The sequence below is a fragment of the Parambassis ranga genome, chromosome 2 (assembly GCF_900634625.1).
Source record: "Parambassis ranga chromosome 2, fParRan2.1, whole genome shotgun sequence".
Lineage (NCBI taxonomy): Eukaryota > Metazoa > Chordata > Actinopteri > Ambassidae > Parambassis > Parambassis ranga.
In genome coordinates, this window is record NC_041023.1 from 43,617,287 (window position 1) to 43,645,058 (window position 27,772).

Genomic DNA, 27,772 nt, shown 5'->3' on the forward strand with positions numbered 1-27,772 from the left:
TTTGCACAGCACTGGATTTTCTTTTTTTCTCCCTAATGTGTTGTTCGGGGACAAAAACGTCCCCTAACTTTAACGGTTTTAAAAATATATTAGATAAATATATTTTTGAATTTTTTTTGCATAGACCTTTTCATTAACTTCAGTTCTAATCAACAGTAGTGAAAAAATCATTTTCCCCAGGATTTTAACCCTTTAATCACCAATTTTATAAGGGGTGGTGCTGAAAATTGAAAAAAAAACACACAAAATGGCTCATTTTTAATAGAAAAGGTGAATGTGGACTGGATTCTTTTGAACCTTTATTACAGTCTTGGTCATGTCAAACATCAGTAAAAAAATTGACTTGATTGCATTATTAGTTTTTGCACAGCACTGGATTTTCTTTTTTTCTCCCTAATGTGTTGTTCGGGGACAAAAACGTCCCCTAACTTTAACGGTTTTAAAAATATATTAGATAAATATTTTTTTGAAATTTTTTTGCATAGACCTTTTAATTAACTTCAGTTCTAATCAACAGTAGTGAAAAAATCATTTTCCCCCAGGATTTTAACCCTTTAATCACCAATTTTATAAGGGGTGGTGCTGAAAATTGAAAAAAAAACACACAAAATGGCTCATTTTTAATAGAAAAGGTGAATGTGGACTGGATTCTTTTGAACCTTTATTACAGTCTTGGTCATGTCAAACATCAGTAAAAAAATTGACTTTATTGCATTATTAGTTTTTGCACAGCACTGGATTTTCTTTTTTTCTCCCATTTTGTCCCATAGACTTACATTATAAACACACTTTTTTTGACTGCACAGCCATGGCACTACATAATCATGCATTCTTGATTGTTGGTGGTTTACCCTGTTGGTAGGAGGTAAAATTTGTGATTTTTACAGTTAACAACTTAATTACCATATTAACCCTTTACCTGCAGGCCTGTGCTCATGTAGTGTAGTTTCTGGCTTGTATATGGAGTTATAGGGAGTATTTTAGCACATAATTGTGTGTCTACACACTGTGTGTGTATGTTAGAGAGGAAGAGAGCCATTTGCACACTGATCTTGTTGTCTGTGAGTACACACAACCACAGAGTCTTCATAGTAAACAAAAACAAAGAAAGTGTTGCTATGCACGTGTGGCCCTTTGATGTCTACAGGTGCAGACTAAACAAAACAAAAAGGCAAGTGGTCTTACATGTGACCTTGTGGTCATTTGATGGTGAGAAGAGCAGAAAGCAACATGAAGAGAGGATTCACTTGTGCACAATCTCTGGAAATGATTGTGCAGCCTGGCTCTATGAAGGGCCAGGCTGTGAAGCTGTGAAGGCTGCACAAGTAGATCCGTCACTTGTTCACAAGCGAATCCTTCATTCGTTCACAAGTGAATCCTTCACTCATGCACAGGTGAATCCTCTCTTCATGCTGCTTGCTGCTCTTGTCACCATTAAATGACCAGGAGGATGCATGCAAGTCCACTAGTGTTTTTGTTTTGTTTAGTCTGAACCTCTCAGCATCAAAGGGCCCGGCACTTACTTTTAGGGCTGCAACAAATTTACTTTACTTTACTTTACTAAACTACTTTTAATACTAATTTTAGTAGGGGACTAAACTGTAGATTAGATTTGGTTAGTCAATGATTATTTATTATGTTATCAAGTTATCTATCTATGGTGTCTATTTAGTAACATGCACATGTACGTATGGTCGTGTGGAGCGCAACACACCATGGAAAAGGGGCACTTAGACCTCACTTAGACTAATTCAGTGATCTCAACTGAGACACTAACCTAAAAGTAAAGTCACTCTACTGGAGGACGTGTTTTCCGAAAGCTAAAAAAAACAAAAAAAAACAGCTATTTTACCCATCCACAACTTCAGACGCCAGAACTCCTGGATGTTTTCATTTTACATGCTTATGCATTGCCGTTGTACGTCTGAATTAGGTACACTTCACTTACTTAGTAACTTTATTTTCCTGACTTTCCTTCCCTGACAGTGTGCAAATGGCTCTCTTCCTCTCTAACATACACACACAGTGTGTAGACACACAATTATGTGCTAAAATACTCCCTATAACTCCATATACTTAAGCCAGAAACTACAGTACATGAGCACAGGCCTGCAGGTAAAGGGTTAATATGGTAATTAAGTTGTTAACTGTAAAAATCACAAATGTTACCTCCTACCAACAGGGTAAACCACCAACAATCAAGAATGCATGATTATTTAGTGCCATGGCTGTGCAGTCAAAAAAAGTGTGTTTATAATGTAAGTCTATGGGACAAAATGGGAGAAAAAAAGAAAATCCAGTGCTGTGCAAAAACTAATAATGCAATAAAGTCAATTTTTTTACTGATGTTTGACATGACCAAGACTGTAATAAAGGTTAAAAAGAATCCAGTCCACATTCACCTTTTCTATTAAAAATGAGCCATTTTGTGTGTTTTTTTTTCAATTTTCAGCACCACCCCTTATAAAATTGGTGATTAAAGGGTTAAAATCCTGGGGGAAAATGATTTTTTCACTACTGTTGATTAGAACTGAAGTTAATTAAAAGGTCTATGCAAAAAAATTTCAAAAAAATATTTATCTAATATATTTTTAAAACCGTTAAAGTTAGGGGACGTTTTTGTCCCCGAACAACACATTAGGGGGTAAAATTTGCCCACAGTGTACCGTTGACCTATGAAAAATTTTAAAATCATATTAACAAAATTTATGTAAAATTAAGCTTATTGAGGAAAAATGATTCAATTTGTCCACATATTGACAAAGTTATGGCCAAAATAAACAGAAAAATTTCTCTCAGAGGACAAAAATGTCCCGAACAACGCATGAGGGTTAAACATTATCCATCCAGAACAACACAGAGACAGACGAAGCTTATCAATCTCTCGTTTTTTTGCAACCAACCTCTCCATAACCTCATTACTGACTAACTGTCAATAACTGTACAACAAGCCCCACTTGTTGCTAATTTCCACTGGCAGACCTCGGATAGCCTACCTCCTAAATAGATTTGTCCGACAGGAAAACAAACAAAAGCCTGGCAGACAAACAAGCTGAGCTACTTCCTTCCCCGCATAGTATCCCCTCCCCTCTTATTATCCCTGTCCTGTTTGACCCCAAATGGCTTGGCTCACACACAACCAGATTTAGAATTCTGTGGCCCAAACCTGCTTCATATTCAAACACAGAAGAAGTAGAATTAAAACAATAGCTAATTACAGAAAATGATGAATGACAGGTTTGGGACTGCGAAAATGATCCCCAGCACCGAATAACATGTTACTATTAGATAATTATATACAACAGCGAGAGAGTAAGAGAGAGACAGAGAGAAAACAGGGCTTAGAAATAGGGCACCGAAGACAGATCAATGAAACGGCAGCTGTCTTTTTTTCTATTATTAGCCGTAATCAAATATCAAGATGTGCTTCCTTCCGCTTGGAGCCTATTCTACTAAATCTGTCACAAGTCCATATAATGATTCTGAATAAACAAGCGATTAAAGGATGCACAGGCAAGTGGTGCAAGCCAGGGTGCACCAAAACTTGTCGAATTTATATATATCTGGCCACATGTTCCATATTTTCTGTATCATTTCTGTGACAAAAAGCCAAGATACTCCACTCCACTATATATACAGATGTCTGCCGGCACTGCCTTTCCTGTGGTGATATCTAAGATGCTGCTTAGCCAATTACTGTACTGTACATGAACTAGCAGAGAGCCAGATCAGAGCTTATTAACCTTCCCCAGGTGTAAAAGCTCTTTTGCTTTTGCTTATGAAAGCTGCAGTTAATTTAAAATGTACCTCCACTTATGTCTCCTTAGAGCAGCTTTATTTTTTTCTGCACACAGCAATTAAACTTAACAGTCCATTAATCAGGCAACATTTAATTCAGTGATTTTTTATATATTTGCATTTCAATTTGTTTTCTTGTCACTGTAGTACACATGCACTTTATTATAGTGATGCCAAAAGCATAGCTTAAAATATTGTAAAGTAGTTAGTAAGTAGTAGTATTCAGTAATTTCACTTGCTGCAAACATGCAGGAAAGTCGCATCGGGACACGATTATGTGAATTTGTATTATTTATGAAACAGCTTTGACTTCCTCTCATTAGCGGAGCAGTGATTAGGAGCTAGCATAGCCACCCGAGCAGCCGTGAGCACACTTATAACACTGGAATAGCATTATTAGAAGGATTTAGCCACCTCTGCTGTCCAGGCATCATCATGTTTACCTTTTAATCCTCACGTTTGTCAGTAAGTCCCAGAAATGAACGGAGCTAGCGTCCCCTGCTAAGCTAGCTACCTGCAGCTTACCTGATACCGAACCTGTCACATCCAGCTGCACCTCAGCCACCGCCGACGCGTTACTCCGGTTAGAACGGGACTCACGGTTCGGGGCAGGGGCCGGAAACGGACTCAGACTAAGACTCGTCACTGTTTTGTTTCCAGCTTTCCAACTTTTCAGAATAGATTTCACTCAAGAGCTCTGTCAGTCGCTACACGCTAGCCCGCTAACTACTTTTAAGGCTAGGTTAGGAAGCAACAAGCGATTTTGACAGTTCGAGGAAATGTTAAATGTGCTTGACTGGGGGTTGGTCGCTGCCTCGGTCCAAACGTTAATAACGCATTTTTTTATTATTTATTTCAACTGTGGTAGGCTGACTGTAAAACAAATGAGGTTATAAATTGTAATGTGGCGTAGTATGGGGTTAATGTTGACTTAAAAACACGTTCTTCTCGATAAACAATACGCTCCCTCCCTACAGTCAATGTGGTACAGTCCAAAGAGAGCAGCGGTAGGTGTGGAGGGGATGGTGGGTGCCTGTTGCCTAGGAAACAACAGTGAATCATCCTGAGGGAATGGACCAGTGTCCACCTGGCTGTCAAATCTGAGACATTATGGACATCTGATAAATAAAAATGAAATATACCTGTTGATGACAGGTATATTGGCTAATGTAAATATTATTTTTTTCATTAGGTGCAATGTGTTTTCTTAAGATATAGCATATATGATAGGCTGCATGAGCTATTCATGTATATGTTATTATTAATAGAAAAACTTTAAACTAAAAAATTCAGCAGCAAAATCGGCAAAAAAAAAAAAAAAAAAAAGATGTTATGGACTCTAAACCAACCCATCATCGCTGACTTGATGCTCTGCAGCAGAACATCCACATCCCCATCCCCTGCATTTTGCAGCCTAATTGCACACAGATGGCTAGATTTAGCAGTTTGTGACACACACACAGACCCGTTGTCAGCAAGGAGCTGCAACAAGTCAACAAGGAGCAAGTCACAAATATCCGCGGAATGAGCAGAGAGGCACAAATTTAGCCCCGCTGACTGCTGCCCACGCCATGTGCTGCCTATTGAGTGCACGAACAATGAACACAGACATCCCAGACTGCTCTGTCAGGGCCAAGGCCTGCTTCAGTGGAATGCTGCCGGGTAGGGGGGGGATAAAGGCATCACAGACTGGTCCGGACCTTTTGGCGGTGTCAGGGATGAAGACGCTGCTCTGTGGTTGTATTTCCTAAAGTTGTTTGAGGGCCATAAATCTGGGGTCAGATGGGTGATGGTAACTGCTGACATGCTGCATGCTACTGCTAGATTCAATTACCTCTTGTCAGACTTATTCATCATGTGACATTTCATAGCCATCGCATTGGTGGCAATGTAAAGGTCACATTTACTAAACATAATCCCAGATCGAATGCATTTATCTGCCGCTGTGTTTTTTTTTTATTTTAAAAAGAGAATTAAAGCCACTATGTAGCACCACTATGCAGAAAAACTGTACTTTCAAGCCATAAGTGATTATGAAAAACTGCTTTCAAAGGTCAAGCAAAATCCCCTGAAGGCCTAACGTATTGATCACGATGCAGAGGAGGCATTTGCAAAAAAAAAAAAAAAAGCTGCTGCCGGCATACTTTTCTAAAAGTCCCTGAACGCCCACACGCTTGCAAAGCAAACACACAAATGCATTTTGTACAAGCGGCAAAAAATAGCAGTATAATTAAATATTATGTTTATCTGACTTGTTTGAAATTAGGTATGAGATTATTTAAGGAGGCTTAATCTGAAGATTATTTATAGAACGTCTCATTAAACAGGTGAGTTGAAGCTTTTTATAGAATCATAACAACCATTATCAAACCAGTTACAAAGCCTGCAAGCAAGGTTTTTTCGTATACGCTCACATAATGTATTACAAGCAAAGCAGATGTCTGTGTGGTGCACTGTGCTCATTAATGTGTGTTCGGCTCCACATTTGTTGCAGTAGCAGTCTGTGGAGTGGACCTCGGGATCAACTGAAGAGGCGTCAGGCAGAAAAACAACCGCAGTATCCGCAGGACGCCGCTGTTAGCTTCTCTCACACAGAGAATAAAGAGAGCACAGTAAGAAAGAGTTTGCCCCCGCAGACTGAAAACAGTAAGCACAGAAGACGATGGGGCAAATGCATGACGACACATCCTGGGGGGGATGCATACACACCTGCAGTGGGCAAAGCTCTCACGTCAAGGACAGTATTGATCCTGGAAATGAGAGCACACCTGATTATGAAAGCTTTTAACCCAAATGCTTAATGCAGCACAGGTTTAATGGAAAGGGCTTATGGCTCAGCAGAGTGTGTGTGTGTGTGTGTGTGTGTGCCCACTTTCACCAAGGTTCAGTCAATTTGATTGATTGTGGAGAGATCACCTGGGCATTTTAACTCCCAGTATGACTTTGATGAGCATTTTACTAATCACAAGGCCTAAGTAATGACGGGTTGAAGATGGTCCCACTGTCATTAAACAAACTGATCCCCAAATGCATGCACAGTAATTCAAAATGCTGAGAGGCAGACTCATTAGTTCAGAAAAGACGAGTTATTCATCACCATAAATCATCCGCTGCAGCTGCTTGTTCATATTGCTTCGATCAGGAGCCATTTTAGCATAAAGGGTATGATCCATAATGAGGCCTAAAGTGAGGGAGAGATCCTTCAAAATGAATGTAGGGGTTTCCCTAATTTGAAGATTTCCCCCCATCACAGAGTAAATCCAATAATAAACTGCGGAATTTCAGAAAAGAAGACACAAAGGCAGTAATCGTGAAGGGAGGAAAATCTTGGTAATGTCAGGAGAGATGGCATATTACCATGACAACACAGCTATTGCCTTGTCAAGGTTGGAGTGCATCATAACAAGACCCTGACTGTTGTTCCTCATCAGCAATGAGTGAATGAATGGTCTATTTTCTACAAGCCGTTGTTCACCTCTAAAATCGAATTGACTCGTTCCCTGAAATCGCTCAGACCAAAAATCAATGCGGCGTCATCAGCTACACTCCAAAGTGCTTCCCAAATACAGTAAAAGAATGTATATTATTCATGAGCTCAAAGTTCATGCAAGGCCATCAGCTCTGGCCCAGACTCCTTAATGGCTGATCCACCCTTCATCACAGACAGAACTGGCCCTGTCATCCAGCCAGCCCAAAGGATTGACTCCTTTGAAATATTCAATAATGCATTAAGGATCAGAGTGAAGTCGGCTAATTATGTGCACACACACACACACACACACACATACGCTGTTTTAAACTCTCATAAACACAGAGAGAAGTGTGTCTTTGCAGGATTGGTATGAACATAAAGATGGTTCCTTGTCCTCCAGTGTCAAGGCAGGTTGATGTAACAGTAGAAAAATGGGTGTGTCTAGATCATAATAACCTCAAGGCAGCCTATCAAGTTGAAGTATTGATGCTTCTGTCACAGGTTACAAGGCCACCTTGAATGCATCATACTAAAAGGAATCTTCCATTTTAAAGTCTTCTCCTCGGGATGATGGTGTGTTCAGGTTTTTTTTTTTTTCTACATTCTATTTAAAGTATTATTAGTATTTGTAACACTGACACAGAATCTCCAGAAATGACAACAAAACACACACACACACAGACTGTGGATTACATTCAAACACTCATTACTGCTACTAAACCAATCAAGCATTCCCTGTAATTATTGATTTCTAAGCGACCTGGCAAGCAGCGTCAGTCAAAGCCTCCTTCAAGTACAGTAATTATTACATTACTGTAACCATGGTGATTTATTTGATGTGGAAATGTATTTATCGATGAGAGTGGGCAGAGGATCAGCGAGTGACTGAGTGCATGAGTAGTGCTCGCCGAGGGCTAAATGAATTACATTTCCTTGGCAACACACACACACACACTTGACCTCTGAGCTACATGCACAGTTCCACATCAGTGTAATCAAGATGCAGTCACACACGGCCTGCTGTGTTGAACATGCAGACTAATAATGACGTGATGTTCGGATTTTAAGCAAAATTTAAGGTGAAACTAATAAAGAATATTCAGACATAGACACAATTGTTCAGGAGAAACTGATTTTCTTCTGTTTACTGTTGTCGGTACAGGAAATCTCACACACTGGGTTGACAGCAGCTCCATCTAGTGGCCATGGCTGGCATAAATACAATGTTTAAAGTAGCTCCAATATGCAGCTCATGCATTGATGCTTCACTGTTGCCAGTGTAATAATGTCATGAGGATCCATAATATTAATAATTAGTCAAAGGCTCTGAAGCGTTTTTTTATTTTAAATATGTTTTAAGGGTTTTTTCGTGCATGACTTTCACTTATTTCCACACAGTCCTCTCCTCATAAAATGTGTAATACCCTGCAGAGCCACCAGAGTGCAGCATAGCAAAGAGAACTGTCCTCAAAGAGCTCTGATCTGCCTTGGATTGAGCATGCCTGATGTTGAGCTGCACATGTGGCTGCAGGTGGCAATGTTGCTCTGCAGATCTTCTCCTCTATGTGCTTTATTTTGGCTTCTTTTGTTCTTTTGACGAATGGAAGAGCAAACAGTGAAGACTTGTACAGTCTTTATACATGCACAGTGTTGGAGGCTGGTTCTTGACAAATTAGTGTTGGCCGGTGAAGACACATGACACAAGAGTGAGGACTTATTTACGCTTTTATCAATAAGATTGAATCCCCTACTACTACATAGCACAGCAGCTACAGGTGTTTGTATGTAGAAAGCTAATGGTGCTAAAGCTACAGTATATCTGACAATGTGGAAAACTCCATTTTCTCTCTTCCCAAACTGGAACTTTCTGCAGCGTTGCAGATTTATCAAGCAGCTGAAAGATATATGGCCCCCCCCCCCCCGGCGCAGGAGATAAGCAGGAAAGAGGGATCATGTATGGATGGTGTGGCGGGATGCACACATGGAGGGAAATGGCTCTCCGGGGAAACGAGAACCAGGAGAGGGAAAAACAGGATTCTGTCTCTGTATGATGCACAGGCAAACCAAAATAGAGGTGCTGACAGCTTCCTCCATCCAGACCCCGGTGGGAGCGCTTATCCAGTTTTGCGAGATAAGCGGGGGATTTATTTATTCAGGTTGATAGCTCTTTGCACACTTTGAATGATAAAGGAGTGTGTTGTGTTTGGGAGCTGTGTGTGTGTGTGTGTTCATCCACTTTGTCAATCAGGATTAAAGGTCATGGTCTATAGGACAAATATGTGTATATTAGAATCCATAAATGAGAGGTGTCAGTTTCTTAATTCCCTGATCCATTTCGTCTGAAAACGTACATCAAACACCGGAATATTTTTGTCTATTGTTGATCGAAAAAAGAAAAGAAAAACATCTAAAGAGGGGATGAACGGAAAGGGGAGCCTTTTGTTGTGGTTAAGAGGGAGGTGTTGGGTTCAATGTGGATGGATGTGATGTTATTTCAGTCAAGTAGAGACATCTGTTCTGCTGTAAGTCATATCCGTGTTAACTTCCATGGTGCAGATGCTTCCCAGCATGGTGATTTATTTGTCTCATATGGTGGGTGTTTGGGCCGGAGAGGTTCTGTGTGGTGCTGTTGGCACAGCTGACGGAGGAGCCACAGGAGCGAACTCTTTATTTTCATTTTTTAAAATCTGTTGCATTTGGCTTATGTGAAACTCAACTTTTGTTATTCTCTTATCAAGAGTCTGTCTGACACACACACACACACACACACACATACACCAAGTGTGACGGTCAGCTCCACAGGTGGCCACAGGAGAGCCTCAGAACTGAACTGAAAAAACAAATCTCACAATAGCATCAAATGGAAAACAGCAGAGATCAGAGGGAGCGCAGCAGCCCTCATCAGGGTTGTTTGGTGTCGCATGATGGAGGCGGGTGGGGGTGAAGGTGCAGCTCTGCAGGTCAAGCTCCTGCTTTCCTCTCCCCCTCCCCATGGGAGGGACCCCTAGTGTCTGTCACAGGCCACAACAGGAAGAGGCTTAAGGTCAAAGCACACGCAGCAAATCTGCCAGTGTTAATGGAATTAAACGCTGTTTACTGTTACTATGGATTTTGGTCGTGTCACGTGTTACACAGTGCTAAACTTGACCACACTTCCGGTGAAGAAGCACATCGAAACGGTGCAGTCGCCATTTTTCTTGTCGCAACGGTACGTTTTATTTTGACACATTTCTAGTTTTAGGTCGATATTAACATAAATGTTGAGTGAATTGTTTTTGCTGGACAGCGCATTGATTTTAGCCGCTAGCAAGAGCTAATATCTAGCTAATTTAATGCACTCTGGCTGCTAAATAAACACATTTTGCAACAGGTATAACCCACATAACACCTGCAGGGTGGACTGGGAGGGCACAAAGGTGAGCTATTTTCCGTGATTGCTTGTTAATAGCTGTCGGGTCACTGCATAAGAAGCTAGCCACATTATTAGCTTTAGCCTAGCAAGTCCTACCCACGTTTGTAGCATTTAGCTCTCCATTGACTCTGCATGGCAAGTTAAGCTAACCGGGGTGCGTCCGTCGATTATAATTCTTCCCCACGAAACAAAAAGCAGCAGAAGTGGTTAATAACGAGTTCCACTTTACTCATTAAGTTCACTCTTCCTGCTGTTGTGTGTAAACTGTCACATTTTTTTTTTAAAGCGGTGACAAACTACAGTAACCAGGCTCACTGAGAGCTGTTTGTGTGTCTTGCTTTTTAAAAATACAGTTGTCAACTCATGTCTCTGCTCCTGTAAATCACAGGAAAACAACACAAAACAAATGTATATGTTGATAGCTTCATCTTTTAGTATGAAGGCAGTGATATACTGCTTCCTGTAGAGTAAAGGTGATTTATTTATTTATATGCAACTGCAGTGGCAGGAAATAATTAGGTGTGCCTATTTAAGCTTTTTAAGTCTATTTCCTGCTGCTATGTTAGCGTATTTTGATACGAAAACATGTATTTATATGTGACGTTATTGGTACCTTTTCTTAAGAACATCTATCTTTTTGTGTATTTTGACTTCCTGAAGGATTCTGCAGGAGCGGAAGTGGATCCAGGCATATTTGATGAGCTTTTGAAGTCATCTCACCTTCAAAGCCCTCACTGAAAGGAGGTGGCCTGGTAAGAAATGAACATAAGTTGATCTCTGCTCCTTTAACAAAAGGTAATTTCTCTGTTGCCAGTGTCATTCTCTAGTTTGGGACACTGCCCTTAAGGTTCAAAGATGAGCACATCTGATTTACTTTTTTATCTCTCAGGTTGGGCGAAGTATGGATGCCTTCCTAGAGACTGGCCTCTGTCTGTTGGAGAAAGAAAGAACAGAAACGAAATGTCTACATTGTCCTGGACCAAAAGGTAATTCTCTGTGTACTACAGACCTTAAGATCGACAGTTTGCATATGAATCTGAACAAATGTACGTTGTGTCATCCTAAAGCATGTTGATTTACAAGCAAAGTGTTTATATTTTTTGTACAACTTACGTTGCTGTTTACAGGTTTGTGGGTAGATGGTAGGGGTGGATGCAGCGGCAGGAGGGGATAGTCCACAACATTCTACAATGTCAGTTATAGGGCTGCAACAAACGAGTATTTTTGATACTCGGATACTCGCCGATTATTACTCGAGGTACTCGGATCACGTGCAAATGTCATAGTTTTCCCGTAGATACCGCTGCAGTGTCATTGCTTCAGCCTGCAACCGCCTCCATGCCTGGCGCCACCCGCATGTGTCTCACAAGTTATGTGCGACGCATCACATCAGCAAACGGCACAGTCCTCTCCTCATATCACTGATATGACTGGCTGTCCAGAACCTTCCTGTTTCTGGACAGCACACACACACACGTGTCCTTTTTGATGAGATAAACTGCACAAAAATGAAGACACAATACAGCCGAGGCCTCGTTCAGCCTCTCCATCCAAACAATCTAAATGTCTTTTTCAGCGGATACAGTCGAGCAGACAGACGGCCCCACCCCTGTAACCTCAGAGACACACTCGTCCCTTTGTGCCCTGATAAAGGAGACCGGTGGATGCATGTAATCAGCATATTATTGATAGTCTTAATGAGAAAGGCTCTGAGTCACTGAAGCCATTAACCAGGATAAAAGAGACTTAATTGTTTTGTGTGTGTATGTGTGTTTTATGGCGTGCACATGTTCCTGGGCTAAGATCAGGCTAATTAAATCCATTTCCTTCATTAGCAACTTTTTTCCCTCTTAATTAAGAGGGTTAATTATGGGCCTGGACAGAGGTCGCGTGCATGTTTGTGTGCATGCGGAAGGGCCGGAGGCGGATGTGATGCTGCAGTCTCAAAGAGCACAATGGGCATTCATAGTTTAAATTAAACAGACTTTGATATTTATTGAAATTCAAAGAAGGAGCGAAGATCTTAGGTCAGATAGCATCTCTGGTAAACGATAGAGCCGTCTGCCTTGAATTTCAAAAGCTCCAAGTAATAACACAGCACAATCTCTTTGATAATGCTCCCCTATGTCTGTCTTTGTTACGCACAAATCCACTCCCCAGCTGAAAATAACAGCAGTTTGCTCATCTGAAGGAGGAATCCACATGTTGTGGTTTCTTGTCACAGGCGTCAACCAACAGGTCTGGTGTTAACACCGACTTCTGTCATCACCAGCAGCGTGCTGTGTGAGGAGACGTCTGCAGCATACCAATGTAGTGGAACAATATTCCCCAGCACGCTCCATCTACAGCAATAATATCGTTATGGCTGCCAGACATGAGAGGACTCTCCTCGCCCGCTACTGGACACACACCATTACTTTTGATGGTCCATGTGTGTACATGAGAGTGGGAGAGTGCATATGTGTGTGTGTGTGTGTGTGTGTGCCCTCAGGGTCACACACCCCGTCGGAAAAAAAAATGGCTGATTCAGGACTGGTCTGCCATTTCGCTTGTCAACTTGGGTCCACGCCGCCATAACCGTTAGACATCTGTGGGCGGGCGACCATCTCCAGTATGATGATGATGATGATGATGATGATGATGATGATCCTCCGCGGCCATAACAAGACATTAACACCTTTTACACTCTGTTGACTCCTCTTAAAGCTGTAGGCAATTTTTGTATGTAAGAAAAACAGCCTCTTGTCTGTCTGGTGTCTGAAATCCTGGATGTAATGGAGAAAAGCGCCTGCTAAATGAAACAGTGTAGATGTGCCCCATTTACCAAAACAAAAATGGTGTCACAAATATTTTCAGTGCACATTTAAGCAGTTTAGGAGCTACTGCAACTTTTACTAGTGGCCTAAAATTCAGTAGTGGAACAAAAAACTACTAATTCCTACTCCGAGTGCGAATAGAGGGTGGTTGAAACCAATCATAGTGAATATTATAAGCCAGGGTGGAATTGAACACACCAGCCTTTCACAACCAATGCAACATAAAAGCAAAGCTTTCTAGCCATGGCTTTTGGGCATTGTTGAGTGTGCATGCTTGTGGCTGTCATGTGTTCTGCCGGTGCATCATTAGGTATGGCTTTTTATTAGCCTCTTGTGTGTCTCGGGACTGGAGGGGGGGGTCAGCATCGCTCCGGCTGTAAACTAGCACAGCCGTCAGCCCTTGCACACAGGGAACAAACACCCCATTAAACCGAGGCCTTCACATATTACTGTAATAAAAGCCCCTGCTCTTGCCTTTATGGGCTTTTTAATTATGTCTATTCGTCTTCCTGGGCTTGTGAGCAACAGTTCATGATGAGCACCATTTCATGAACACTCCACCACTGGCAGGAAGCTGGAGGGGGTGAATTAAGGGGAGAAAAAAAAAGTCAAAAATGGCCCGAATCTAAAATATGACTATTGTTACTGGCTTTGGTACTTTTATGTTTTACCGTGCAGTGTGTGTGGAACCTGTGGTGCCGCCTTTTATTTCCACTTGTTTCCACTTGTTTTTTCTTTGTGTATTATTTTAGAAATAGATAAATCTGGCGCAGCTTGGTAGTAATGGTGTTTATTAAGTTCTAATGCTGTCTGGACTGGATGCAGAATGCCGAAAAAATTAACCACCCCGCAGCATGACCCCTTTAACCCTGGGAACATCATGAAAGAAAAAAACATGTGGGCTGGTTAGAAGTCTTTTATTGTCTTAAATCAGGTGCGAACAGAGTGCCCATTGGACCTCCGCAGTCTTCCGAAAATCACAGCACCCACCACAACTAAATATATTATAGCCAGCGCTGCAACATCCCCACACAGCAGGGGTAATGCTGGATAGGAGCCTGCATAGGAGGGAGGACGAAGAGTATTATGGCTTCTTCAAATCATAGAAATAAGTGAAGTATGGAGCAGCGTTAATTTTGTTGACGAATCATTTTCGTCATAGTTTTCGTTAACGACCTTTTTTTGCTGATAAAAATGAGACGATAACTAAATAAAAACTAACGCACGGTGCCAAAAACGAAGACGAAATGTACTGACACTTTCGTCAACGAATAAAAACGAGACGAAAGTATTGATGGAGACGAGATCCAATCAGAGCAGATTTTGTTTGTGGAAGGGAGGGACGAATCAGGAGACGGCGGCAGAGAGCCAATCAGAAGTGATCTCTCTGCGTAAAGACGTTACCCCGCGATGCTGGAAGAAGGCGTCCTCATGCATGGTAACACAAAACAGGAGAACAGACACACAGACACGTTTGATGTCAAGACAAACAAGACGGTTCAAACCGTGTGGAGCGACTATCAGCGGTAAAAACACAACAAACCTGAAGCGACGTTTGCAGACGAGTCGTCTTAACTTCCGTTCATACACGTGACAAAATCTATAAATGAAGACACCGCTGCTGATGGTTTTACAGCATGCGACCTGTTTCTAAGTTGTCACTGAAGTGTTTTGCTGTAGTTATGGAGTATTCATGAAGAAGGTCATGACTGAACAGTGTATTCAGGGAGAGCAGCTCACTGTTCACTGGTTCTTTTGTGAAAAGGTCATAGAAATTAAATAAAGAGGTGTTTGTTTCAAATAACACAAGTTAAAGCTGTGCCTGTTTTATTGCCTTAATTATTATAAACCTTAATTATAAAACCTTAATTATTTCATGAAAAAATATATATCATAGAATTTTAGTCGACTAAATCCACGGCAGATTTAGTCGACTAAAACTAGACTATAAGTTTAAAAATGTTGATGACTAAAATGTGACTAAAATCAAATGACATTTTAGTCACAAGACTAAAATAAAAACTAAATCAGAAATTGCTGCCAAAATTAACACTGGTATGGAGAGGTGTCTCACCTGCTTGGGTCACCTCTTGTGTCTGGAGCAGAGGTTCCTCTTGCTGGATGCTCTCCTCCAGCAGAATGGGGCCCAGAGCAGCCGTCCCCTCCCACCGCAGAGCTGCGAGAATAGAAATCTTCCGAGTAAACGATTCACAACACGACTGATTGGTTAGACGATTAATGGGATTAACTCAAAATAAATCCTCCACATAAACATATTGGGGGCTAAATGGAACCAAGGAAGCGCTCCTAAACATTTCGTAATAAGGCATTTTTTGCGAATGTATCAAGGTTCCCCTGTTTGCGTTCATGTGCATGTGTCATTTCTGTGAACTGTACCAGCATCTGCTGCGAGGCTTCGTCTCCATCTCTGCTCGCCGCAGCTGGTCTCACAGCAGCGACACACCCTATTGTCTCCACCTGATGCCACCCATCTGTCCAAAAGTCTTCTGTTAAAGCATGAATCTTTTCACACAGCACCATAATGCAGTGAGATCTGTACTAACCTTTGGGCTTCAGTCAAGTATGAGCAGGCTTTGTGTTGTGAGTCGATGGGAAAGGAGAGTGTTGTTGCTTTTAGGTGACAGGTGATGTAAAGCTGTAAAAAAAAATGGTTAAACCTCCATGAAAGTCTGACTGCATGATACATGATCAGTGTGTAAACATGTCTCATGTGAGGTGTACTCACTGAATTCCTTTCATCCTGGTGGAACCTGAAGGCTGTCAGCTGTAGGAGAAGTTTATCCTCTTGGCTCCTCTGCATGAAGTAAGACTGGGCTCCCATCAGCTTAGCATCAGTTAAACACCTCATAATGGGAAAACACAAACACACAGACTCCATCTTGGCAATAAATCTTGATTATTATGACAAGCCGACTCCTTTAGTTATACAAAACCACTCCACTGCTCCTGTCTCACCCATGGTTCCTGACGAAGGGGTATCTGGGTTGAGAGTCAGGATCGGGGCCCACAGTTGCTACGCAGCTGTCCATGTGGACCCTCAGAGGGACGTGGTGACCCTGGAGGACAGACGCCTCGATGCGCATCACGTCACCCTGAAAGTAGACACTGGAAGGCCTCTGAGACTGCCAGTCATCTAATCGAATAGAGAGCGGAAAACATACATGTGATTAGAAAATGATGCCCCTGCGGGGACGGGATAGAAAAGTACTTTAAAGATGAATTAACCTGGATAACCTGCGCCTGCAAAAACCAGTTACAAGGTTTCAAGCAGAGTTCTGTTTGATGCAGCTTGGCATCATTCAGGAAAAACACAATCAGCTGTATATTGATCGCTTTATTGTGCGAGTGACCCTGTTGGGTCAGCTGCTGCCTATGAGGCATGTAATTTCAGGCTCATCACCATGCATCGCAAAGTTTTACCAAGCCGGCGTTTTTAGCATCCTCAAACAGTCTGCAAGGGGAGTGTGTGATTGCAATTACAGCAGTCGCGGGGGAAATTAGCCGCCACGCCTGGTGCAAATCAAAACTTTATTCTTCTCCTGCTACTTTAAAAAAAAAAAAAAAAAAAAAAATTTCCCCCACCTGTCATGAGACGCAGGGAGAAGTGCAGCTGCTGGTTAGCGTGCATGGTGGAGGCGAACGGGTTCCAGGTAGGACTGATGGCGTTGCTGCTCACGTAATGCCTCCTGTGGGGACGATTAGAGGACAGAAGGAAGACTCATCAAGGACTAAGAATGTCTGCTTCAACAAAAGGTACAGCATATGACTATAGTGTACCTTTGATAATGACACTGGATGATCACCTCGGCAGGGCTGGTCTTTAAAATGAAGGTGTTGCTGATGGGTGTTGGAGAGTACATCAGAGAAAATGTGTAGATGAGGGCGTCTTCAGTCGTCTAAAGAAAGTAAGTAAGTCAAATACCCAACAGACAGTATGTTATGCGGAGACACAAAGACACACACACACACCATTGTGGTGCTGTTGCAGCCCTGTAACTCCGTCTGGAAGTGCAGGATGTGGTGGGCAGCATCCACCGCTGCGCAGCCTCCTAAGGTCAGATCACTCGGGCGGATCAACTGACCGTTCCCTAAGAACAAAAGAGGGGGGAAAGGCACAGCTTAAATAAGGACCATTACCTGAGGCCATTTTCCCCCTCTTCCAGTCAATAACACTCACAGCCGAGTGGAGGTTCAGCCACAGGACAAATAAAAAGGTTTCTTAATGCGTCGCTGTGAAGTCAGCATTGGAGCACCTGATGGGCGAGCAGAATGCCTCTTCCTCTCAGAGTAGAAGAAGTAAGAGGAAACATAATATTGATCGTAAAGTCCGTAGTCTGCGCCATTTGCAGCAATCAGCACTGAGTGTCCCATCTTCACTGTTCCGTTCAATTTTCTAATTTCAGCCTTCAATCTGACCTTTTCTTTTTTTACAGACAATGCATCAGTTGAATCAAAGAAACCATTACTGTACCTAGGAAGTTCTGTTTGACCTCTATGTGGACCTTTTCTTCATCACAGTGCGCGGACACGCTGTCGGCCGGCACCCGCTGCTCAAGCTTCACCTCCACCTGGAACATCATTTTGTTTACTCATATGTAAAAAGTGTAAAGCATACAAAAGAAATCAATAACAGCAATACCTTTGCTTCATTTCTGGCATGTAGGTCCAGGCTTGGAACTTCAACAGGCGCAGCCTCCTCAACCTGCTTTTGTTTGTCCAGGCTCGCAGCTGGTTTCCACAGCTGGAAGCTCCTCAACCGGAGGCTGACAGGGGATCCCACCTGCTTGGACCTGTTTACCTGCTGATCCTTCATCTGTTGCGACTCCATTGTCTCCTCTTCCTGTGAGATTTGAGTCTCATTGTGCCCGTTTTGTGTCGCAGAGCAAACAAATCCACCTGAGAAGAGAAGCACAAACCCCACAAGAACAGCCTCTCTGAGCCCCATCACCATCACAACTTGTTACACAAAAGACTTGATTTGTTTTGGTGCTTCCTTGGGAGAGCTGCTGAATTGTGTCACCACCACAGACAGGTATGGAAGCTCTAGATTAGCTCCACCCTCTCCTAATGACTTGATTGGGTTCCACCTTGGAGCAGTTCATTTCCTCTCCAGCTTTTCACAGCATTTACATCTCCTCTTGCCGTGCACATAATGAACCAAGACTTTCATAAAGCCTGACCCCAAACAGTCAGAGGCTTTCGTGGCTCTCACAAATCAATCAGCAGCCCCTTGCCCCACACTCCTTGGTCTTGAATGTCAAAGCGATGCGGTCAGCTGAGTCGCTCATAAAGCTCAGATTTATGATCATCCACTACTGCTGCGAGACTTCACAAATGTCACCGCCACCAAAATGTGTGTGTGTGTGTGTGACATGCAACAGGAAGCTGAGGGGGGGTCTTGAAGCTGTCCATCACACATGTGAGTAGGAACGCCCTGTTTCTGTTATTTCACCTGCAATCAATCATGTGGCCGTGAGATATTTAGGGCCTGCGCTTCTCCTACAGTGGTAGAGAACAGAACAGTCTTCTCTCTTATACAACATAAATATGGCTGCTGTGGGTATGAGGTTACAGCATGTGATGGCTGATATTTATGAGTGCAGTGGTATGCTAGTTGCATAGTTTTTTTTGTTAACAACTGTGTTAGGTGGGTTTTGTCTTGTCTTCAGAGCATGTGCATGCATATAAAACAAAGGTGCATTACAGTGCATCTGTTTCTGCATGTATGTGACTGTAGAGCCGGTTTCTAGACCAGACTTCATAAGATTTTCAACTTGTATCATTCTTTTCCCTTTACTTTGTTTGAAGTGGAGTCATAAAATGTATAGATAGGAAGTAAAATGAGATTTCATAGACAGAATCTAATGTTTTTAAAGACTAAATTAGTTTAAACCGCTCCCTATTGTTCCATGCGCACTCTAATCTAAGCTGACCTACAGGAATACATTACAGCTTTGCCTCTCTGTCAGGATCTCCCTGCAGACTCCCCAACAGAGAGGCTGCTATTGTCAGGAACTGCCTTTTATCTTCTGCTGATCAGCTGCAAAACAAAGAGAGGTGTGTGTCTGTGTGAGTGTGTGTGTGTGTGTTGGTTCAGGGGGCTGGAGTGAAATCAGTCTCTCCCTGCTAGTCAGGCCCCCTCTAACTTGGTTAGCAGCCTCTAATTTGGCCCCCGGAGGGCCCTAATGTGGTTCCCCATGGGGGCTTCTGAAAGGGGCCTGGCAGCTTGTACAGCCACATGCACACACACACACACACACACACATATATAATAACAACAACGCCACCACTGCCGTCAGCTTTCAATAATCCTGCTGCATTTTGAGACAAGGAGAGGATAATGCAGGTAAATAGGGCCGATACTCCACACCAGATGGAAAATCGTCAAGCAGGATGGCACACCGACGACACAGATGCTCAGTGACAGCACGCACATAAAACACGCACACACACACGTGTCCCCCGTCACATTTTGCTGACAGCACAAAGTCATGGAAACGGCTCGATTTGGCCGGCAAGCTGCACTGCACCATACGGATTACGGTTATGGAGGCTCATTAAAAACATGTAGTGGGAGATGGATTAGTTATAGCCTGCTGCTGTGGTGGGCGTGCGGCGTTCGAGATCAGCGGATTTTGTCAGCACTGGTGAATAGATGTTTGCGTGGGATATGGAGATATTTCGGAGGGATGCTTTGCCTTTCCAACATGTGCTTTTCAGTTACAGGGCCCACTACTTAAAACTGTGTTTTTATAAATCTGTCAGGAGGGTGAAGGAAAATGAAGTGTGAGGAGAAAGTGAGAGAGAAAGGAGTCACAGAGTAAAAGGGGAGGGGGAGGGAAAGTGAAAACAAAGGAGGGGAAGAAGAAAAATATGGCTGGGGTCAGTGAACCTTGGGGGGTGAGGGATAACAGACAGCAGCTCGGCTGGTTCCCAATGGGAGAAACATGAAATAACAGCACGCTGAGCTCTGATTCACGGCCCATCAGTGGCCACATCTTCTGTTTCCACACACCACACAAGGCTTAAAGCAGGTCCACACACACACACACACACACGTGGAGAGAGCTAATGGACTGTTATTAAAGACATGCATCACACCGCGTCACCTACCGACCACACACTAAGCCACACAGCAGTGAGATAATCATCTCCCAGCGCTGCAATAACAGCAAATGTATCATTTAGCCTAAAGGCGAGGCGACAGTGACACTCGAAAACACGAAAACTTCACTCTGCGCACCGCCGACCTCATTTTTTTATCACAACATCCATGACATTTCTCATGAAGGGACGGCCGTCTCGCTCAACAGCCCATCCAATGGCCTTTGTCACGCTATAAAGGTCTCTGGCGCTGCTTGATTGACAGGTGTCATCGCTCCCATGCAGGGGAACAATGCGGCGGTTGGAGAACCAGGATGCTTGACCTTTGGCCTCCACTCCACCCCAACATCATGAGCTTCTCTCCCAGGAGAAACTTTTCATTTTTTTGCTCTTTTAGGGATCAGATTGGTGGGTTTTAGATCTAATCTGATGATATTTAGCAGTAGACAAAGTTTCCCAGTCCACAGTCATGATGTTTGGCCTATCTATCTATCAATCTAGTGCACGCTAACCAGCTGGTCAATGAGAGCAAAGATTATTATGCAGCAGCTCCGTATTCTGTTTTTATAAATTGCACATTTTAAGGACCAACACACACTGAATTGAGCCCTTTATTATTGGTGTACTCCATTAAATGATTGCCTGACATGTCTCCTCATCTAGAACCATGCTCTGCAGAATAACACGTATGAATTATGCTTCTGTGTGACCTGCATGTTCCTCACGTTTAAACCAAGCGGCAACCTTCGGGGCTCAAAGTTGAAGCCCATGCAGAAGTGTCAAAACTTGTAATTCACGCCGCAGCTGCTAGGGGCTGGCTCCAAAAGCCCATTTCCCATAGACTCCCATGTTAAAATGGCCGACTTCACAGCAGAAATGAACATGTTTACAGCCTGGTACAAAAAACCACTCTGGTCTCAGATGATAGGTTCTCTTCTAGTGTCAATTGTAGGGGGGGTGAATTTTTTTTACAACTCACTCGTTTCAATTGTATTCGGACTTAAAATTACGCCTAATTATGGGCGTTGCCGCTTGAGTGACAGACAGTTGACGTATCACAACATGAGTTTCCTGCTTCCACGATCGCCTGCCCCCCTAAACCCCGGCTCGTGCTCCCCCTTTTTGTCCGTATTTGGAGTTTTGGCGGACGTGACGCCAACATGGCGGCGGTCATCAACGTCCTGGAACCTCCCACCGAGCCTCAGAACGGCTCTTCAGAAACAAACGGGTGACGTCACAGAAGCTCTGTCCATAGTTTTTACTGTCAATGGTTTAAACACAGGAGATGACAGGCTTCAGACCAAAGCTCTTGAAAGCTGTTGGTGGCCCCCGCAGGGTCATCAGACAGTGTGAACAGGCCTCTCATGTCCTCACCTCCGCTGTTTATATCCTCCGTCCTGCATCAGAAAAGGACATACATGGTGGTGTTTGTGTGAACCTGTCTTCCATACATGGACTTCTAACATGCACACAAACACACACACTTGCAGCTCCCAGTTCTATTTCTGTCTCCCGAATCTTTCTCAGTTATGCTGCAATTCAAGCCTTTTGTTTAATAAACAATTTGTCAGTGATGCATCGAACGCCGACTCTAATTTGATTGTCTGTGAAATGTGTATGGAGGTGGCTGCTGCCTGCTCTCTCTCTCTTTCTCTCTGTGATATCCTAGCCTTTCTTTCCCCTGCAGGTGTGTGTGTGTTTGTGTGCATTTCAGCGTGTGTCTGCGTCTGCAGGGATAAGGATGGAAGAGCAATCCTTAAGGCTTTGCAATTACATCTAAACGGCATAATCAGACATGATGGATGGCTGTTGCCTTTCCACAATGTCTAGACCTCGGTTCTGCCGGCGCAACAAGGTTATGGCAGAGTGGGAAATGATGAAAGATTTAATAGTTTTGTTCTGCTGCGCTCTGCTTGACCTCACCAACATTTGAACTGTTTCATCACAGACGAATTTGTCACTATAAAGTGCAAAAAAAAAGGACGTTTTGAAGCAAAAAGGGACAAATTTAGAAGGAAAATTGTTGTAATACATTGTCAAGCTTAAAAAATTCTGGATTAAGCTACATATGTTTCATTTTCTCTCTCATCAATAGGTGGCACTGTGGGACCAAAAGTTCATTGCACAGCTCCTGTTTGAGGATCTAACACAGCAAACACAGGCTGGTAGGTGGAAAGAGGTTTGTTGCTTTTGAAGTTCCTCCTAACCAGAGTGACGCGGGTGTATTCCAGCTGGTAAACGACGGCCTTAGAGATGCCCCAAGTGATCAATTTAAGATGCGAGGTAAGATGTTAAATGGACAGAATAATTGGGTAACTTCACTTTCTCGCCAGGTTCTTGCAATTATCTTGGACAAATGCATACTTAGACTCGCCAAGTGTTTTCACAGAAATGAGAGCGTTTACAAAGACAGTGATTATGTGTGGAAAAACATTCATCTGTCAGAGAGGTAGGTGCTAAAAGCTAGCAACTGCTTGCACATCCACTGACAGAAGTTGTCAGTAGTAAATAAAAAGAGAGGGGCAGGTTTGTCAGCTGTAGCTTGTAATTATCCTGATTGTGTGTGTGTGTGATGCAGGAAATTGTCAGACATAGAAACCGGCATGAATCAGGTCAGTCGTGAGCTGCTGCTGCTGCTGCTGCTGCCACCAACGAAGAAGACTTTGGAAACTCTTGTTCTTCCTGTCAAATGAATCTTTGATCGTTCGCTTTGGCGCCGTGACATCAGCAAAGAGGAAGCTCCCACATGAGCTTCATTACCCATAATCCCAGAGGCTGACGAGGTTGTTGTCATCACCTGAAACGCCACCATCTCTGCGTCTCTCTCTTCTTCCTCTCCTTCTTTCTGCTTCGTTGATCAGGCAGGCGAGGCTGTCGCTCGGGAGCGACGCACAGATGTTCAGCACAGGAAAAAAAAAAACAACAAACAGCTCAAAAATAGACATGGCAGAGATACATGTTTTATGTCCTGGGTGAGGCTGTAGGGAGGAGGAAAGATGGAGGCGTGTCTCAGCCAGAGTCTGACTCTCCTTCTCCTCTCCTGCCACACACAACTTGAAATGAGCACTAAAGCAGCCTCTGAATGCTTCCTACCTGCACGCCGGCCATGTTTATGGCAGTCCTTTGATCAGATCTATAGTTCTGCAGACATCCTCTTGATTTACCCACCTGTGTGTGTGTGTGTGTGTGTGTCTCATCAACACAGACGATGGTGGCCAAGAGCGTTACACACAGCTACACACAGTCTGTTCCCTGTGCCCTGGTGTTCATTGTGTTTAAAGATTCCTTCAGCATTGGAAAAACTCTGTGCTCCATTAAAATGCAAACACCCACGCCAATATGATCACAGTAACAAATGACTGAAATAGCCGCTGGCAGAGAAATCATTCTTGGCCTAATGTCGGCAGTTCTGACAGGGCAGAGAAAAAAAGTCGTTCCCCCCACCATGACTCTCCCTTTGACATTCGCAGAGATATTTACCTTGTAAAGATCTTGACATTTCGCTGCGCGCTCTAATAACATCCTGAAATATGAATAAGAGTGCAGACAGAGAGTGGAGAGGAGCCCTGCCGAGCTTTTGTTAACAGGTATTGATTGACACCGAGGGAAGGAGAGAGAGAGAGAGAGGAAGGAGCTGGGAGCCTGGGAGGGCCACGGGGAGCCACTCTTTTACTGATCATCTGTTAACCCTGTCAGAAGCGCTCACACGCTTACCTTACACTGGCCGGGGGCGTCCTCGGCGGTCATCACAGACTCTGTGATTTCCCTATCAAAGCAACAAACAAGCCTTAAGCACAATTCGCATGTTTCGGCCGATGATGCCGGACAGCTACGTCGATATTTGGGTGCAGCAGCAGCAGCGTCTGGAAATCTTTGAGAAAAGACCCAATGGCTCATCTGCAGACTCGTTAGTCTATTTTAACTGAACATGGGACTCATTACCACAACTGTAAACTTATGTCATGAGATCCATTTGTTCCTTTCTGTGTGTATTTCTAAAGGAAATTAAGATAATAATCAAATTTGAATGTTTATTTTTTCAAGTATATTTTGAGTACCTGGGTTTTGGGCTTGTTCCCGGTACCGGCTGATGCAGAGCCTGAACCGCAGCCCAGCTGTAGGATCTTTATGATCGCCGCCATCACGAAGGTACCTCAGGGGAATTCAGAGCGAGCGCATATATATAACTGCACTTTATTCAAAACCTCCAGGAGCTCACGATGAGTGCATACATTAATATGTTTTATTTTAATGGCGTGTAATTTGTTGCCCACAGAAGACGGGAATGATTTCCCCCTTTCCATGATACTCAAATGCAGTTTAAGGTAATTAGAAGAGATTGTTTTTAATGGAAGATAAATGGTTGACTGCAGGCTGCAGCTGAATCAATACTTCACTACAGTTGCTGCATCATTTGCTGAAATTACAGGCATTGATTGGTTGCTATCAGTCATTTTAATTTCATTTTAAATGACTGGAAGGAAGGATGCGACTCTTGACTGGGAATGTTTGCGTTGAAGAGGGTGAACATCTCCCCTGAAGCAGATAAAATAATGAGAGCGCTTTCACATTCACTGTAACTGCACAGTTTGTTTTCTTGTTTTCTCATCAAGTTTTGTTTGCCGAGGGTGTCAAAAGCTGACTTAAATTAACAGACCAGGCGGCTCAGATGCACAATTTTTGCTCAAAAAGTTCCGGCTGAAATCGTAGTGTGAGTGGGATGTTGGAATATAAGGTCAAACGCTCAAGTCAAACGCTGTGCTAATGAGCTTGAATCATGCCATTGACCACCCACACGCTGTTGACTCTTGAGCACTTATCGATTTTTTTTGGAGGGGGCTCAGACAGACTGTTCCTGCTCTGCCCACTCCCTGACCTTCCACACTCACCTTTTTCCCTGATCCCTCTCTTTATCTTGTAATGTTTTTCACCAACCTTTTTTCTTTCTGTTTCAACTTTTTCAAACATGACAGGTCTTTGATTTCTTTAGTTCTGCTCTCTGGCAGGACGTGACTCCCTGGAGTTAGAGAGGATATCAGATAAGGAAAGCTGCTGATTCAGTCCTTGGCAGCAGCGATGTGTGTGTGTGTGTTCAGTCTGGGATCACCTGGAGGGCAGCTGGTTTTAGCCGCAGTGCTGCTGAAGTAATGGGCCCGGAGCGGACTGTTCCTCCTGGACTTTCAGCCACAATCTGAACTCTGACCTGCAGCTAAACGTGACACCAACCTGCAGCAGGATCATCTGCGCCGATTGGACATCCTCACCATCTTGGTCCTTGACATCACCGTCACTGTCAAAATGGTGACCAATGTGGTACTTTAAACTTTGACAGCAACTTCTCATTGATGTGTGTGTGTGTGTGTGTGTCAGTCTGATTTACAGGCCACTGGTGTGTTTAATGGAGCCAATGAAGCAATGATCGCTCATCCAATCCTTTCTGCCTGAGCCTGATACTGCCACAACAACACACACATCCATGTGATGCAAGAAGGTGGTCACACATATACCCCAAAGTCTACACACACACACACACAAATCCTGCTTTATAGGGGATAATCCAATGACAGCCAATTTGCTGGAGGGATATACTTTTTTTTATTTCATTCTTTATTTATCCATCGCTTCTGCTTTTACAAGGCAATTTGTTAGGTGGCCAGCTGGAGGAGGTGGAAGTATTAGCCTAGACTTCCATTACCATGCCCCTCTCTCTCTCTCTCTCTCTCTCTCACATACACACACACACCTCTCACACCTGCTCATCCCTTTAAGATTAAGCCGCCAAAAAAAAAAAGAGGGTCCGGTGTAATCATGAAAGTGTCACATTTCAGCTGAGAGAAGAGGAAACGGTGGCTCCGGGGGTCACTCGAAAATTCTTCTTTACCACCTCCACTATGTCTCCCTCTCTCTCTCTCTCTCTTTCCCTGCTCTTTATTTATTTATTTCCTGCTCCTCTTTTGCTCTTGATTTTGTCCTCACTTTCTGTCTTGTTATGCCTTCACCTCCTCTCTCTGACAGTGGTTCAATAAGCAGTGCCTCCAGAGTGGTCTTGCTCAGTCAGTGGCCAATTACCCAGTCACACTGCCTGTCCTCGGGGACGGACAGGATTAGCAGGATCTGTCGTCTGACCACACACACACACACTCTCAGCTGTGGACACCTGCCACTTAGACATGGACAGACAACCTGTGGGTTCTTTTTTTTTTTATCTGAATCTCAGACTCCACCTTTTTTTTTTTTCTCCAACGGCCAATTTGACAGGCCAGTGAAGAGAGGCGCAGGGAAATGTGTGCTGCTATCAAATGCATAAAAGCAAGGTACAAGCTCCACTGGTGCAGGCTGACCAGCAGAGCAGCACTCAGGGATGAGACCTCACCTGAAGGGAGGTTTTTTTTTCCCAGCTTGCTCTGGGCAATTTGGATTTGATGGCCCTAGCAGAGCAGCAACAGGAACCTTGTGTCACTCAGTACTTCCCCCCCAAGGCTCAGCTTCTTCCTTGTTTCACTTCTGCACTGTGCTTTCAGAGTTGGGAAGTCAGACATATGACCCCGTCTGATTGATCTGAGTGCTTTATTGCCATAATATATCTCCTCTCATCGTCTTGTTCTGAATAAAGTGCTTCCTTGAATAATAGTCTGTGCATTTGTGGAAGCAGTTTAGCACTGGCCCATTCTTCATCACAGATACAATCACAGGAGCGTTAGCCAGTGCTCACACATTATTCATGCGGCCCCAAAAATAACACAGTGTGCGGTTATTGTAGCAGAAAGGCTGTGCTTCAAAAGCTTCACCAGCGGGTCGCCTCGTCCCAGCAGCGAGATCCTGAAGTCTCCGTTTTGGTGATCATATCGGGCTCAGCTGTGACCTCAGGGGCCATGGTGAGAAGTAGTGGTTATCATGCATTCTTAATCGTAAAGGGTAAGCCGTCATGTCTCCCCAGCCTCTTCTTGGTTTGGGAAACTGTGAGATATTTCTGCCCTGCCCTCCCAGAAAGAAGCAAACCCACATGTCTGAGTCACTCGTCTGCAAACCTTCCAGGATTTTTTCATCTTCTTCTTCTTCTTCTGCCCTCCTCTCTCTCACTTCTCGCTGACACGGTGGGAAATGAGGCTGGAAATGATCTGAGGAAGAGCTGGAATTCTTGTTTTAAAA

At 43.5% G+C, this 27,772-nt stretch overlaps 2 protein-coding genes across 2 annotated transcripts in view; both read right to left on the reverse strand.

Annotated features, from left to right (window-relative positions):
• Positions 1-4,529, reverse strand: part of LOC114452402 (muscleblind-like protein 2a) — a 41,244-nt gene extending 36,715 nt beyond the window's left edge. Inside the window, exon 1 of the mRNA XM_028431715.1 lies at positions 4,324-4,529. The gene's annotated coding sequence lies outside the window, so the exon portion shown is untranslated. The remainder of the gene's footprint in view (positions 1-4,323) is intronic.
• A 9,899-nt stretch (positions 4,530-14,428) lies between these two features.
• Positions 14,429-18,530, reverse strand: LOC114444947 (zona pellucida sperm-binding protein 3-like). Its single transcript, XM_028419857.1, has 11 exons — positions 18,159-18,530; positions 17,991-18,087; positions 17,489-17,607; positions 17,297-17,415; positions 17,102-17,205; positions 16,475-16,652; positions 16,245-16,362; positions 16,063-16,154; positions 15,896-15,990; positions 15,573-15,674; positions 14,429-14,556 (listed from the first exon to the last, which is right to left on the reverse strand). The coding sequence occupies exons 1-11, from the start codon at positions 18,468-18,470 to the stop codon at positions 14,429-14,431; spliced, it is 1,464 nt and encodes a 487-aa protein (XP_028275658.1). The 5' UTR covers positions 18,471-18,530.
• Positions 18,531-27,772: the final 9,242 nt, after the last annotated feature.